Below are 17,387 nucleotides of genomic sequence, written 5' to 3' on the forward strand. Positions count from 1 at the left end.
GTGGTGTTTAGTTGAGTGTTTATTATAGGCAATCTCTATTATGAACCACTACTGTGGTTCATGATAAAAAAGCATTAAAAATGGACTAAAGCAGATTCCAAAACCGAGCTTGGCTGTGCTCTAGTTCACCATTCAACCCAGTGTCAGCTATCTGTAATAGTCAATAACCATACTTGATTGAACCTGTACATGTCTAGTTACAGATCTAGAAAATAATAAGCTACTGCAAACCTGGTTACCTGACAATATATACAAACAAAATATACTATTTTAATTGGTTTCCTTGCACCTGGTCTGAATATTTTCCAGTTATTTATTATCTAACAAGTATGGTACATTAAAGTGTTTATTTGTGTACTATCCTGTTCTTTTGTCCTTGTAGTCTAGTAGTTTCATTGTTTTTGTGATGTCTTGTGTCAGGGATCCACTTCACCCCCTGTATCCACCACTGTCTTGTGTTACTGCATGTATGTGTTTGTGTGGAGTACCTAATTTGTCTTTTAATTTGTACAACTCGTCTTATGACAAAATTGAATAAATACAAATAAATGTATAAAGACCAAGCTTATGTATCATTTCACTGCACATTTTAATTAAAACAAAACCTGCAATTCTTTATATGTTCATGTAAAAACTGTTTAAAGACTGCACACCATCATCCTACTTTTAATGACAAAATTTTTGTAACCAGACAAAGGAGCATAATAACTATTGTACTACTAAACTCTATGTGTGACTGGATTTGCAAAAAGAAGTCTTCCACATACAGTACATCCAATTCTTTGAACTTGAAATACCATAATTTAATATTGCATGAAGAAACATACTTGAAAATTTTGCCATCCATTAAACTGCGTAAGTATTGGCACTCACTAGTAATCACATTTCAAGATAGTAGCTTATTCTATTCTGAAGTTATACATTGTCAAAAGTGGTTATTTCGTTGTGTGTGGAAGACCCCATTCACAAATCTGTTCAATGCGTGTATAAACTATAATTGCAAAAAATTCAGATGTTCAGCTACACGAACTGTTATTATAGCCAAGCAAAAAATAACATAAAACAGAAAATATTTTCCAAATATAAAACCATATAAAGCTGTTATACACTTCTTAAAGCTCCTTGTACACATTAAGCAAATGTACAATCTTTATAATGGATAAAAGCAATCTGCTTCAGAAACTTCAGAAAATTGATAGTTGAACACATATAGTGGCTCACATGGAAATTGATCGGGTAAAAACCCAAGTGATAATAGAAGATCTCTGCCAATATTGTGCTGTAATATGGATACTTGCTCAACACCATTATTTCTTGCTGATACCAGCATATCATGTAATAGTTGTTGAAGTGGAGTATGTGTTGACACTACTGCAGTGACATCAGCTTGTGGAAAGTAGCCAGGATGAAAATTGTAGCTGACAAGATCAGTAATGTTATTATCATTCTCCACTATGTAGGTAAACACGTAATTTGGTATAGTAGTACACAGAAAATTATGAGAAAATTCTTCAGCAGTAAATACCGTTCCAATTTCAAACTGCGATGAATGTTTATTCACAAGAGCTAATGCACTGGGAATGTCTTCTGATGTCATTTTTCTCCAACCACGTGTTACAGTAAAGCAAAACAGTTCATAATCTGAATCAGGAAACTGAATATACCATTTAGTAAAGGTAAGAAAAGGTTTAAGTAAATCATGGTTGCCACAGTACACAAACTGATTAATTTTATACAAATTAGTTCTTCTCTGCAGTTCTTTATGGAGCATAAACCATATTCGTTTATCGTTATATTTCTTGTGGTTCTTTATGATTGGACAGACACATTGTATTAATTTTCCTCTGATATTGATGCGAACAGGAGTGGCCAAAACTACACCTACTAGTGTGCCCTTAGTTGTTCTGATTGCAAATTGCCAGTCACTCTTGCTGTTTGGATATGAAAAATAAAATTTGTATTGAGATGAAAGATTTGGATTTTTGCACATAAAGCTAACAATCTCTTGAATATCACCACTAGTCAGTGGAGCCCATTGAAATCCTTTTGGTAAAGAGTATGGCTCTTTCCTAATGTACTCCGGTAATGGCTCAATTGGGCCAACTTCCTTTATTTCTTGTCCATGCCACAAATATGCAAGACCTGCATATTCTTCTGCTGACTCACAAATCAAGGATTTGATTGCTAATGAAGGGTATTCACTGCGCTTCTTCTTCATAGAGATAAATGCTTTATAAACCAGTTCTTGTGGTATAAACCATGTAAGTCCAAGACAACTTGTTTTAACACAACTTAATACCAACTCCCCTTTATCAACAGCCAACACTTCATACTCCAACTTGTGCTTGTGTTGTAGCAATTCTGAGATGGTTATATCTCTAAAGTTTTTGTTAAACTTTTCAACTAGTACAGTAAATCCACTTATTGGTTTAGTTTTTATATAAGGAATCAAGTCAGCTAACTTTTTGCTGTGATACGCTGCTTTAAAACTCTGAAGCCATTCTTCAGCCTTAGCTGATCCTGATGCATTTACAAGAGCCTCTAAGAGTTTCATATCAAACCAATTCCAATGTAGAGAATGATTGAGCACATCTAACATGCTATAAAATGATCTTGTTTGTTGTACTTTAAGTACCAAGTTCTTAGAAAGTGTGCCCCCAAGTGAACAAAGTTCTTTGACACAAGCTTGCTGCAGTTGCTCAAACTTTAGGTTTTTCAAGAGAATGTTAATGTTTGAAGTTAATCTGTAATAAGCCTGATCAATGTTCAAATCTTGGGGAAAAGCTATTGGGAGAGACAATAAAACATGATTTTAAAACACAAATATTATGTAACATTAGTGGTAAGTATATATATATATATATATATATATATATATATGTACCACTTTCACACCTCAGATCAAAGGAAAGCCAGTGCATATATATCACATATCGCACTGACTCAAAATGTTAACGAGATATACACACTGCTACCAATGCATATATCTCATTAAGGCAGTGCATATTATCTTGTTACACACTGCCTTAATGATCTTGTTAACTTGAGACATTGCATACCTAATAGGTGACAAACCTTATAAGGCTTCACAGCTACCTGTCAAGATATACCGATGTACCTACTGCTGTTATTGTCTAATTTTTGTGGCTGCAATGACTGTATTTTTGGCCAGGGACAGTTTATTATTGCTCTTTATTGTGTAGTGATGTCATCACAGTTATACAATAATTATCACCCTCCATACTTTTATGTGGCAAATAAAGGAAAAAAAAATTGAACATTACTAATTGTATTATGTTGCAATATGATTGTCATGTTTTACAAAGTAGCTGTTAGCTGTGACCTGTGATGCCAAATTTCAATCTGTTATGCAATACAACTCTCTTACTAGCCGAAATATATGTAACTGAAAAATCAGTCTGGGTAAAACTGATCATGGTCCAGCTAGCTGAACAAAATGATTTGTAGCTGTAGCTTCTGTACGCCAAATCTGGAAAACAAAGAGCTTAATCCGGCTAAGTACCTACCAAGCTTGTATACGTATATGCATCCAGTGGTAACTATAGTTAGCTATAAGCTCTTGGGTAAGCCTGCTTCGTCCGGACCAGTTTGGTGAACAAAACTGATAGCTGATATACTGCATGCCGGTAGTTTGGTGGAATAGCTACATCCCAAAACTCACACTAAACCTGAAAATTGGTTTGATAGCCGTTGGTTAGACACAAACCAATTTTGGTCAGGAAAGGCCAGTTTTGGATGTCAGTAATGGTCTGGTTAGACCCTAGATCAAAACTGGTCCAGCAGGATTGAACTTTTCCTCAGACCAAATTCGGCATTACAAATCCTTCTGGTTTAACAGCCTTTGTTGCCTGCCAATTAATTTCTTTAGGCAAATGTCTTGGGGTAAGACCAATAATATTGGAATTGGAGAAACTGCACATCGTGTGATTGCCAAGCTGTTCTCTCTGTTATCACTTGTTAATTATCTCTGAATATATGTGGTATATGTACATGTGTATTATTAATACTGCACAGAACATGCAGTATTATTAGCAACATCCCAAAAATATTATGTTTGGTCATTCTACAAAGGAGTGGTCATTCTTGAGCGGTTTTACCTAGCTCATGCATTTTGCTACATTGAGTGGTTCTGTGGTGAAAATTTCATATCATTAGTAGATTCACATTCAAATTTATGACACTTATGATATTGTACTTGGTGCCATATTATGTACAGGAAAGCCCTGAAAATGTTGCACTCAAACATCACCGGTCTATTAATCTTTTACTAATATCTCTTGTAGGAAAAATTGATTGAGGTGGGGTTTGCACTAAAATGACTCTAAAATACAGCACAATATGTTTCATACCATAGGATTTAAGGAATGTATTTCAATTGGTTGAAATCCCTGCCTTTAGCAGGTCCATACTTGCACAGAATCTCCAACCTTTCTTGCACAATTTCATGCCTTAATTTATGCAACATTCATAATGACAAGTGGGAGTATTATTTATACGAAGATTTACAGCTAGTATATAGTTTTTGAATCATGCAACTATTGTGTATATGTACATAAGTATAAGCAAGACTGTAGCTGGCTTTGATCATTACCACAAGCATCAGAAACTATAAGTGTTTGATTGTGCTAAATTACTACATTATACATTCAGGCACACCAAGATGTATTTAAACACAGATGCAAACTTCAGAGTGACAGTGGTAGAAAACTGGCACCGCACTGTGGCATATCTTAGTGCTGCCCCCAGGCCAGGCATGCCTATTGTCCATGCACTCATTATTGTGAATGCAACCTGCTTCTCTGTCACAAATCAGCCATCTACGCAACATGTCACAGTCAAGAATTCACAGTTACGATTTAATTTAATGTGCATCAGTTGTATATAGGTACACGCCCAACCCCTTGAATTGCTTCACACAACAAATCAAAACATTTTCTCGCAAATGAGAAAAAGATATACAATACAGACCATTTGGAATATTTTCTTTTGCAAATTATTCACGTTATGCAGTGAGGGATTGGTTAATTAGTTAGTCAGATACTAGGTAGTCAGTTACTTTAGGTAAGAATAATTCAGCATGTAAAATTTCATAGTAATGTTTTGGAAGGCTTTGGAGTCACTCTGAATACATTTTTGGGCTTGAATATGTCTAAACAATAGTGCAAAGCTGTCATGAAGGCAAAGTCTGGGTATATGCTATCAGGGGCGGAGGAAGTAGTCGATATGAGGGGGGGCTGGGCTGACCCAGACTTATGGAAGTGAGGTACTACATTGTCTCTGGTTTGGTAAGGTGAGATCAAAAAAAAAAAGTCACAACCAGCTGACAATAGCTGCCCACCTCACCAGCTATGCATTTATAGCTGACAAACTCGCTACACGTTGCTCTAATACTGTAACTACTTTATTAGAGTGACTGCTCTATTAGAGTATCTCGATCTTTATCGCGTTTTCAGCCCTACTCCAAGAAGGATAATTTCGGTGTGATATCATTCTGAGGGGGGGGGGGGGGCTAAGCCCCCTAGCCCCCCCCCCTTTCCACCACCTATGTATGTTATGGTTTCTACTTTTGGGCAAGAAATGCCTAATTTTTATGATCTCTACTATTAAGTACTACCATATTGTATGATATTCCAGAATTTGATTAACTGTGTGTACTGCACATAATACATACAAACTGTATGCACAGTTACAGCATTAACTTACAGCTGTCAGTCTTAAATTGGTGTAATTCATTTAGCGTAACTTTCTGCTTATACACAGTTCCAACTTGAGTGATACCAGCATTATAACACAATTCTTCACATGATGGTGTTATAGCCTTAGGTAGTTCTATTTTTATGCAACTAGAAAGTTTCCAGAAAATAATCACTGATCCAACACTAGCCGAATGCAACAGAATATCAGTTTCATCAACACTTGCCATTTTTGCTATGGCAGATTTGGTCTTACTGATGGCACTCCCACTCAGTGATGCTGGGTCAAGATTAGTTTTAACCATCAGTAATGACCCATGTGGGTATGTTCCTTTGCTCCAACTATGCCAACGTAACTTGTGTGCAATGTATAATTCTTCATACTTTTTAATTTCATTTAAGGCTTCATAACCAAAAATTACATCTTTGACTACTAAATGTTTCAGCCATGACAGTTCAGTGTGCGTAATGAAGCCATTGCTTTCTAGCACCTTTACTAAATCTGAAAATGTTGTAGCATTTTCATAAATCTTTTTATCAATTTTGCATTTATTTGTGAGCGAACTTTTACAATGATCCAAAAAATCTCTAAATATACTAACATCTTTGCCTATTATTGCAATCACTTTACTGATCATTAGGGCATACGATTTCTCAACTTCATCAATTTCATATGGTGATGTATCAGAATTTACTTTATCAGAAGACTCTCCTATCAGCATATTTTTAATCAATAGACGCTTTGTATCAAGACCAAGTGGACCAATACACACTGTGTTTAGAAAGTTTTTAACTGTCACATCCTTTGCTTCACTGTGCCAGTAAGCCAACATCTTACAACAACAGTAAACATTCTTTGACAAGATATCAACATCAGATGCTTCTTCCCAGAATTTCTTAAGCAATTCTTCTGCTATGTTAAGCTTGGTACCAATTACATACCAGTGACTTTTTATAATGGAAATTGTGTTCATCAAGTGAGTAATGTCAATAAAGTCTTCCTGTGAGTCTGTAAGAAAAAGGAATGACAGATATATGTACTGTTATAGTATGCATCACAACCCAAATAATAGACACAATCCAAAACTATGTAATCGTCATAGCAACGCTTTTCCAACATTTTGAATGGGGCCACTATTCAAATTATTGAATTGCATGTGGTTTTAGCGCAGACTTGTATGGCTGAAGAATTAACGGAAGCGGATATACCAGGAGCTTCTTTAGGAAATCGTAAGCCGGAAGCACTAAAGGTTGCACAGCAAAAAAACCACATTTCCGGTGGTTATATCGGTACAGGAAATGCCAAGGAAATTTTCTGTTTGATTTCTGACACATTTCCTGTACTTGTACATATCACCTTTCCAAATGATTTCCAGTTTTGCAGGAAATGCCACTTTCAAAAATGTCAAGGAATATTTTGTCCATATTTCTGGCACATTTCCTGCACTAATACATGCCACCTTTCCAGGAAATTTCCACTCATGCAGGAAATGTCACATTTCCTGGAACTGGAAATGTCAAGGAAATTTTTTGGTTTACATTTCTGACACATTTCCTGTACTTGTACATATCACTCTTTCATCTAATTTCCAGTTGTGCAGGAAATTCCACAGCCAAATTTTGTCAAGGAGTTCTTTGTTCACATTTCTGGAACATTTCTTGTACTAGTACATACCACCTGTCCAGGTGATTTCCAGTTATGCAGAAATGTCAAGGTAATTTGTTTACATTTCTGGTGCATTTTCTGTATTAGTACATATCACCTGTTACGGTAGTTTGCAGTTAGGCATGTAATATAAGTTTGACACATGCCACTTTCACTGTCATTGATTTGAAGTTACTATGGAATTTTAAATTGATATGGTTACACTTCAGCTCAAATTACTGTAGAATTTTGCAATAATTTTATTTTCAGTTTGTACTATGCAGTTTAACTGGTATAGCTAAAGGTAGAATTATTACATGAATATATCTGCATCCACTGAAAATTCTATCACACACTTCACAGTTTTTGTTGTCTTGCACAATATAGAAATTAACCCATGCACCAAACTATAATCCCATGATCAATATACCTATATATGTAATAACAAATTATTACAGCTTGAAAAATGCTCCATGCTGTTTGATATAATAGGTTTGCCACAATTTGTAATTGCTAGTAATAGCTAAACAAACAAATGGGTGGCTTTCCAGACACTCTCTATTGAGCCCCATTGGTAACCATGGCACAAAACAAAAACAAGCAACCTATGCATAATTACGTCACTTTGTATTATGAATTACACAAGATCACCATAAAACTAATTAATATTATAGGCTGTTATGTGTAATCTCACAATAAGCAAAAAATCATTCTATTGATGAGCTGGAACAATTTTCTATACACAGCGAACTGGGAAACTCATCTCCCATACATTTTCTACAGTATCTGTTGGAGCTTCAGCACACACATTTCTACTCTTACCAGAGGAGTACCACTATAACCAGGTCAACACATAATTACGTATACGAAACCAATGAAGCTACCATCCAGTAGCCACTACTGCTACTGGATCATAGCAGTAGTGGCTAGGATCCATTGTGCCTCTACAACTGCAATAAAATTTCTGGGATAAATTTATAAAATTCTCACCAGCATACGTATATGTAGCTAACTCAACTCAGATATTTTACTATCAGCAGCCACAAACTATAGGGTGGTCCATTGAGAAATTATTGACAATGAGTCAATGAAGGGGAATGAACGCCATTAGGAGCTATATTGGCTACAAGAAGTACATGTCTATTTAAGGTAGTATTCCCACACAATTTATCATAGAAAAACGACTACATAATGTATGAGTTTGACACTACATGAAATTGGGTCGACATTGTGATGTGTGATTTTGCTTTACATCAGATGCATAATTACTTACATAGAATGCACTTAAAAGATTTTGGTGTAGCTATTTGTCAATTTCCAGTTTGGCTCAGTAGGAATTGCACATGCTGTGTAGCCAAAGCTGATCATACATGCAAAATTCTGTATCTAATTATATAATTAACTCCTTCATTTATTACAGCAGCTACTACGTGTTTCAGCATGTCTCGGGCACTGAGCCAGATTGCCAGTTGCTCACAGCACTAATCACCCATGGGCACTGAAACCATCTCTGCCTCTGGATCCAGATTGCACTACTTGTCCTGAACAATTAAATTGATCAAATCTGATAAGTGTGAACCAAAGTGTAACCGAACAAGACTACCAAGCAGGGCCGGCTCTGGCAAAATAGAGTCGGGTAGGCCACCACAGTTGAGGGTATAGCAATTGTAGCATATTTTCAAGGGGGCCTGGGGGCAGGCCCCCCCTCCACCAGGAAAATTTTTAAAATCATCACTCAAGAAATGCGGCAATCTGAAACGTAATTTAGTTGGGTGCTGACAGTTGCATGCTGCTCAACAGAATCTTTGAAGTAAGCCTGAGTGTACTGAAGGGCTGAAATGATATTAAGTAGCAAACTCTTACGTGCGATTGTATGGCTTCTCATACGTTAGTCTGTGCACTAGAGTTCAATTGTATAACCATAGATTATAGCCCTCTATATAATCTATAGTATAGCTACGTATAAAGCTTAGCTAGCTGTACATGAGGGAAGATACTCTCTTTCTATTCTAGAGTAAAAGGTTGGGTGGTTCGCAAAGAGCAAGAATTTTAACCGATTGATTTTAACCTCGATTTTACTAAGCACACAACTTAATATTTTTTCTGACAAAAGTTGAGGCGTTTGTTATGCTGCGCGGGAACATTAAAAATGGCGACGTTGGCAGGTGCTGGCAGAAAGTTGGAGAGAATCGAAGCGTTCTTATGTGATATAGAGAAAGAGAAGACTCCACAAGCAAGTAGTGAAATTAAAAAATGCCAGTGAAGCGGTCGTCTCAACTCGAGGGGTTCTGGACTCTAAGTCACTACTCACACATCACCCGCCTACCTTAACAGCTATAATTCCATATGTGTATGTGAAAAGGAATGGTATTATTGCCACTGCTTCTAATGTGAGGAAACAAACAAGCTCTTCTTACTACAACTCGGTGCAGGAAAACAAGGTAGGCATCATTTAGAGTCGCCTAGTCCAGTACACACATATTTATTATATCCAGGCTATCAAAATCGCACCCATCAATAGAGTAGTATGTCTGGAGATAAATATAGTGTTACTTGTCAGCAGAATGTATCACCAGATGTATCAAGCTTTGCCAAGATGGTGAACATCATTAAGATTATAGCACCTGTTGAAAAAGTCACTCGGACCTCAGGATGCCAACCTACAATTGAGTTTGAGCTGTTACTGAATATGTCGTTGGTGTGTTACCTGGTCTGTAGGTGAGGTTCTCTTTTGTGATTACAAGTCTTGTTTGTAATTATGTGTTTATTTGTTTGTAGTATGTGTTTATTCTGTGGTGTATCATTAAACAAGGCCACAAACAGACATCCTGTTCAAAATATGTGTAACCTTATATCCTACATCGCTTGTAATTGTGCTAAGTAGTACCTTGAGCAGTATGTATGCATTCCCAGGTGCATTTGGATTGAACATAATACCACACAGTACTTTACCATTATTTGTAACTTGATTTTAGAAAACGATCCAAATTATACACCAGGGGAAATTGAACAACCACCTCTAGTCGGTAGCTACACTATCAAACTATCCGGCGATTTTGATGCTCAAAACTGGTTTCTTGATGTTATGATTTCTGGGTGTCCTGTCAGGCTCTACTCACCTTTTCTGGCTTTGACACGAGGACCTCGCTTCATGAGAATCAGTGGTGGATGGCCTTCATCAGTCAGTCAAAGATTTTGGTATTGATTCTGCTGTATTTCAGCCACTTAAGGAGCTAGTTTTCAAGAATAGCTGCCAACCTTCTACTAATAGGCCTAATGTATTTTGTGGAGTGGACTCACACTAAGCTAGAAACAGCTTCTTAACAATTATCCAGGCATTTTCTAGTTCTTGTACCACTGTAGACACTAATGTCAAGCTAAAACTACTGAAGCTGCTCTTCCTACAAAGTCACAAATATCGTAATTTATTAGAATATTTACAAGACGTTATAATAGTGCATAAATAGTTTAGATATAGGCTACACATAGCCTTTTCTACACAGTCTATATAGTGACAACATATTTGTAGATCGGTGTAAACTAGCTTAGCGGGCAGCATTAAGCGGATAGCGCAATACTAACTACATCGCTAAGTATTTACTTCTGGCCATTCACAGTAGCCTATCCGCTAGTACTAAGCAGTAAAGCAGCAAAGGAATTAATCCTACGCAACTACACAATAGCCTCCACCACTGCTAGTATGCACAAGTTCACATGTTTTGTAAACATTCTATTAAATTAGTACATTCGCGAACTCTGTGACTTTGTAGGAAGAGCAGCTTCAGCAGTTTTAGCTTGATAATGGTGTTTCCAGTGGTACAGGAGCTAGATAATACCTGGATAACAGTTAAGAAGCTGTTTAGCTCAGTGCATGAGTCCAGTCTGCGAAATACATTAGGTCCTACTATTAATGTGTTTTCTATGCATAGTATTAATGTATTCAGTTTTTCATATTTGTTGGCCCTGACCACAAACATTTTTCATATGGCTACACTGGATCTGTTTTCAGTAATCTTGCATCGTTTAACTTTCTTAAATGTCCAAGAAAAACAAAACAAAATAGTTGTATTGTAGTGTAGGTTGCATTTTTTTGTTAATGTGCATTATACCGTGCATTCAGTTACATTATACAATTTGCAGAAACTTCAATAAAGTGGAGCAGCTGTAATATGCCGAACTTAAGGGCAAGGTGGAAATAGCTATCAATCAAGAAGAAGATATTAAGTGACATCGACACACCAAGAGAGCAGAGAGACATCTAGCAAGGAGTGACACGATGAGCTAATGAAAGTTAAAACTCAAGCTTAAGGAGTAAACATGCTGATATGATGATAAAGATGGTAGTCAATTAAACAGGTTCAGCCCAGGTGATCACACTTTGTCCAAGCAAAAGAAGTTTTCGTGATGGGTCACAAAATCTGATATATGGTACTGTACTATGTGACTAACTTGTAGCTATACTATACCCTTGAAACTGTGTACTTGTATATAATGTAGTACCATGTAGATATTATTGTTTACAGTTTTTACCACATGTAGAAGTTTTATATTGATACTGTACAAGAAATGTATTTGAAATTTCATTAATACTGTATAGGAGAAATCTGTTGGAAATGTCATAGATATTGTATAGAGGAAATCTACAGGAAATTTCATAGATATTGTATAGGGGAAATCTATAGGAAATTCCATAGATACTGTATAGAGGAAATGTATTGGAAATTTCATAAATACCTTATAGAAGAAATCTGTAGGAAATTTCATATGTCCAGTACAGGAAATCTGCAGGAAATTGTGCCCTATCATGTAGTAGGAAATGTACAGGAAATTTGCAAATTTCCTGTACATTTCCATCTCCCGGATATGTGCTGGAAATGTCACCTGTCCTGTAAATTTCCTGCACATACCCTGCAACAGGAAATGCCACTTTTTTTCCTGTGTTGTCGAGTTGAAGTTTTGGCTGCGTTGTCGTGGTGCTAAGGGCCTTTCTAAGCTGAAAACCAAAGCCGATTGTGTTCAACATTAAGTGACTTGGTATAATAATCACAACGAAAGGCCGTTTTATGGCTTGTCTATGGCTTGACTAAACCTTGTTTAGTAGTGTTATGTTGTAGTTTAACTTGTTGCGAGACTTGTCGAGTTGTAGTTTAGCATGTTAAGGTGTAGTTTTCAGCTGAAACATAGATACTGTGGTTTGTAGCGCTTGTTAAATTAGCCTGCTGCTCAGTGGATATATCAGCTACTGGTCATTTAGACTGCTTGTGTATGTATACAGATCATTCAGCACTGAGCAACATGTTCATATTTAGCTTTTTGTGTGTGCAGGGTGAAGGCTTACATATCTAATGGCTGGGACAAAAGAATAGTAGACCCAGACCCTGAGAAGCTGTACACACAGAGGAAGGCTTTAAACAATCCTGGAGTGGATGGAATAGCTTCAAATGATGTCAACATTCAGGACGAGATTCAAGAACAGATGGAATGGCCAAAGGGTCCGTACACTCAGCAAATAGAGGGTGTTTTACCACCACTCTTAACAGAAGATTTAATAATTTCACATCTACAATCATCTGGCAAGCAGTTGAAAAAGAGTGAAGATTATTGTAATGTCGATTACTCTATGTTACAACGAGGACACCAGTATTTCATGGAGTCTTACATTCCAGGAAGGCATGTTCGTTTCTGTTGTAAGAATGATCTTGTGTATGTCCAAGCTCGATGCTACCGGAGTCAAAAGAAGAATGACTCAATGCACGAGTTGAAAGTGGCTATTTCTAGTAGACCTCCATACCAAGTTGCTAAAGCATTTTGTTCCTGTGTTGCTGGAAGCTCTGGAATGTGCAGTCATACTGTGGGGCTTTTGAAACAATTGATTCATTATGTGCTGATGAAATTAAAGTCAGTTTCTGCTGATCTGAGCTGCACGCAAATGCAACAGACATGGCACAAGCCCCGACCCAGCCAAATTGAAGCAGAGCCAATCATGAATGTTGTTTTTTGTAAAGCTAAGCAACATCAACCTGACACCAATAAGGATCCTGTTACTTGCTCTTTGTATGAGGCCAGAGCTCTACCCATGCAAAACTACAACACTGAAGAGCAAGCAAGCTGAAAAGCAAGTTTGATTAGATCTAAACCCAGGTGTGGATTTGCAAAGTTTCTTCCTGAGATACCAGCTGAATTGAATCCAGTGACTACTCCTTTAGGCATCGTACAAAAAGGTTGTGTCCTTTCCTACCAAACTCTGGAGTTCAAGCACCCAAAGGAAACATACAAAACACAGAACAAACTGCCATCTTTACCACTAGGTACTTTAGATAACACTCCTTGCGTTTATGAGATAACTGGTAGTGCACAAAAACAGGTCCTGGATGAGCTCAAACTGACACTAGATGAGGCTCACACTTTAGAACAGAACACACGGCAACAGTCAACGTCTTCTAAGTGGCAAGAATCGAGGGTAGGAAGGGTCACAGCATCTCGATTTGGAGATGTATTACTTAGACAGTCTCTTCCTCCTGATAAGTTTATCGATTCCTTTTTGGAAGTTAAAAATTACTCTTCCCTTCCTGTGCAGATGAGTCATGGGCACCAAAATGAAGCTAAGGCTCGTAATGCGTATACATCCAGTACAGGTAACACTGTTGGCCTTTGTGGGTTAGTTGTAAACCCATCATTGCCTTGGCTTGGCGCTTCTCCAGATGGTATCATTAGTGATCCATCCGAAGACTCAGTTGGCTTGTTGGAGATCAAGTGTCCATATACCCATAGGTTTTCTCGGGTAGAAGATGCCGCCACTAGTGACCCAAGTTTTTTCACTGAAGTTATTGATGGCAAGGTAACCTAGAAAAAGAACCACAAACACTATTACCAAATTCAGGGTCAGATGGGTCTAGCTAAAGTGTTGTGGTGTGACTTTGTCACATATACTTACAAAAATTTTACAGTAGAGAGGATTACATTCAACAAAGACTTCTGGGATACCATGCAAGAAACACTAACAGAATTTTATTTTAGGTATGTTTTACCTAAATCATGTACACATAATAAAGATGGCATGGAAGAATAATAATTATACTAAATTAACAGTTAAGTAATATGTGATTGGGCCTGCAAAAATAGGGCATGTGGGCACATGATTTTTGCCTACTTTTTCAAACGTTCATCACTCATAACTTTTTGTACCAGTATGCTATGGCAATGCAATTTTGAGCATCTAGTAAGAATGTAATTGGCTTTATGATGCAAGTAACAAAATATGAATATTCTGTTCCAGCACTGAGATATGACCTGTAGAGTGATGTTGTGTAGTTTGTGCCCACATGCCCTGTTTTCGCAGGCCCGGTCACATATATGATAATATTATTGTTAATACTGTATAGTTAACATGATATTAGAGGATCCTGAAAATTACATAATAAACAGCACACAGTCCAAATCTGATTTGCTGACCCAGCAACCGAAGCTGGCATTGTCCCACTCAATATATCAAACTCCTTCACACGCCAGATAGCCCGTTCTAAGTGGATACGAAGTGAAGCTATCTGCTGCGTTTCTACAACTTCACCTGCGTCCATTTGCTGTCTGCTACCAAGAAATGGTGGAATATTCAGGCCTACACCTAATGGAGTCAGCAAATTCTCAATAGTAAATCCACGATCAGCCATAACTTCATCTCCTGGTTGTAGCAAGTTTAAAAATCCACTTCTTTCCACCAGCTGAACATCAGAAATTGACCCAGTACATAGTGATGACACAAAGATCATATGCCCAGCTGGACTTATTGTAAACAAACCTTTGAAGGTATTTGTGGATTTGTAGCTACTGTAAGTTTGTGACTGCAACAATAACGATGATGGTGTGTCAACCTTGATTTCAGTTGCATCCACAATGGCTGTAGTGTTCGGATATTGCTCTTTAAAAGTGGCGGGCATGGTATTCTGAATTGTGGTACGATCTGGCCAGCAAGGGAGCATTCCTAAGCGTAAGTAACAATAATTAATCCAAGTAGAAAAAATCCTGGAGACTGAAGATTGCGATACTTCAAAACAATGGGCAAGGTCATACTCTTTCAAATTAAGACGCAGCCTTACTAACACCAAAAACAATTCATCTTCTTGGCTTAGGCTGGCTGGTCTCCCTGGTTGTGCTTCCCTCTCTCTCCATTCTGCCTCCCCAGGCGCTTCATCATCATTGGTCCACTTCTGAGCAGTAGCTCGATATACCACATTAGAACGCTTTCTACCTGGACTCAGGAAGTCTAGCAATGCATCAAAAACAGCAGCAGATGGTAAACCAGTGTAATTATTTACATCTTTGTCTGACTCTCGAATCAATTCAAAACTAAACCTCTTTCTAGAAACACACTTCTTTAGCTCAATTATCTCCAACTTCATTTCATCTAATCTTTTCTTCAATCTTGTAACTTCAGCATTGGCTTCTTCTAGCCCACCACTTTGTTCTCTCATACACTTCAGAGTATTACGAGAACTAGGCCCAGGACCATCACTAGTTGTCTGTGAGACTTCATTGGATTGCTCCATACTGGATTCATCACTGGACTTATCCAATCCAACTCTAACAAGCTGCCTTCTTGGTGTACTCTTCTTTGTTTCAAAAGGAAAAATAGATGGTACTGCATCTTCTCTTAGAGTGCGATATTCACCAAAAAAGTTATAAAAATCAGTAGGTAAAAAATGGAGGGAACATATCTTTGTCCATTGGCCTGGTTTGAAATGATTACCTGAAATATAATGCACCATTTATTAGTTACAAGCTTTATGAACAATTGTTCTCAACACAGACTGACATTTGTTGCCGTGTCTTGTTCTACAAGCTGCTTGTTGTCTACTACATACAAACACGGAAGCGACATACCCACATCCCTACGCATCGCGTGAAGCCATTTGAGTTGAAGTTGTTTGCTGCTAGTGTCTGGGAGCTTATGAAAAGACACCTTTACCAGTTTTCCATCAATTGTAACGGTCCTATACTCTTTTTTCCGACACTTAGGAACACAACAATTATGCGGCATTTTTGAACTGGCCCCATTCAAAATGGCATCTAAAAGTGGGCGTGGTTTTGGATTGTGTCTATTAACAGATAATGCATGTCGATTACAATAATGTATTTAGTGCATTGTTTTTGTCACACAAAAGCATAATAATTGTGTAGCTATGAGGATTGCTCAATTACTTAGCCTATTTTACTCAAAATTATGTTTCAAAATCAAGATTTTGCTCAAGAGCTGACAAGTATACCAGCAATTGTAGAATTTCTTTAACAATTATTCTGATATGTTAAGCCTAGCACCAATTTGGTACCAGTGATATTTTATAATGGAAACTATGTTCATCAGGTGAGTACTATCAGGAAGGAATTATCTGTAGATAAAATGATAGCTGTTTAATGAGTGATATCTGCTATGACATACTTGACAAATTGTTGATATCGCAAAATAAATTAGCTTTGTTAGTGTGAGGATTTAGGTATTGTGGGTAAGTAGAATTCGAGGAAAATGGGAGCAACCCATGGAAAATGCCTTATCATTATGCAATATACAAGTTGGATATAGTTATATTTACAGCACAATGTTTCCTTGCAGCATTGCTTGGATCCTTTCACTAAAACGATTGTAACACTATAATAGAGCAACCACCTACATTAAAATACTCTAATAGAGTAGTCAAGAATGTTTTGTTAACTGGGGCCCACATTGAGAGGTTGTGAATCGATCGACGTAGGTTAGTTATATAGACTAGCTAAGTCACAAATATTGAAAGTTAGCTACTCCTTTCGAAATCATAAATATTTAACTATTAAACATTAAAATTAATTAATGAATGCTAATGAAAACTGAGATTCACAAAGTATTCTAGAAACTGACAGTGTCTATTATAGGCTTAAAAACTGCACCTACTATTTCCAGATAAGATATCATATGACAGGAGCATGCAGGGGCAGATCCAGGAGTTGGCAAGGGGAGGGGCATAAACAGGCTAAGTTGTAAATGGTTGGGGAGAGCCAGA

At 37.3% G+C, this 17,387-nt stretch overlaps 2 protein-coding genes across 3 annotated transcripts in view; both read right to left on the reverse strand.

The window, feature by feature from the left end:
* Positions 1–1,053: 1,053 nt before the first annotated feature.
* Positions 1,054–17,387, reverse strand: part of LOC136247554 (uncharacterized) — a 90,775-nt gene continuing 74,441 nt past the window's right edge. The window contains exons 12-13 of the mRNA XM_066039309.1: positions 5,725–6,723; positions 1,054–2,784 (exon numbers count right to left, since the gene is read on the reverse strand). Coding sequence (XP_065895381.1) covers positions 1,151–2,784; positions 5,725–6,723 — 2,633 coding nt within the window. The 3' untranslated portion in view covers positions 1,054–1,150. The remainder of the gene's footprint in view (positions 2,785–5,724; positions 6,724–17,387) is intronic.
* LOC136246249 (uncharacterized) lies at positions 14,323–16,369 on the reverse strand. 2 transcript variants are annotated; one of them, XM_066037672.1, is made up of 3 exons: positions 16,237–16,369; positions 14,709–16,102; positions 14,324–14,455 (listed from the first exon to the last, which is right to left on the reverse strand). In XM_066037672.1, the coding sequence occupies exons 1-2, from the start codon at positions 16,250–16,252 to the stop codon at positions 14,742–14,744; spliced, it is 1,377 nt and encodes a 458-aa protein (XP_065893744.1). In that variant the 5' UTR covers positions 16,253–16,369; the 3' UTR covers positions 14,324–14,455; positions 14,709–14,741. The 2 variants fall into 2 exon arrangements, with proteins under 2 accessions (XP_065893743.1, XP_065893744.1); XM_066037671.1 differs by having other exon boundaries at positions 14,323–14,455; positions 14,709–16,369.

Source organism: Dysidea avara, chromosome 2 (genome assembly GCF_963678975.1).
Source record: "Dysidea avara chromosome 2, odDysAvar1.4, whole genome shotgun sequence".
NCBI classification, from domain to species: Eukaryota; Metazoa; Porifera; class Demospongiae; order Dictyoceratida; family Dysideidae; genus Dysidea; species Dysidea avara.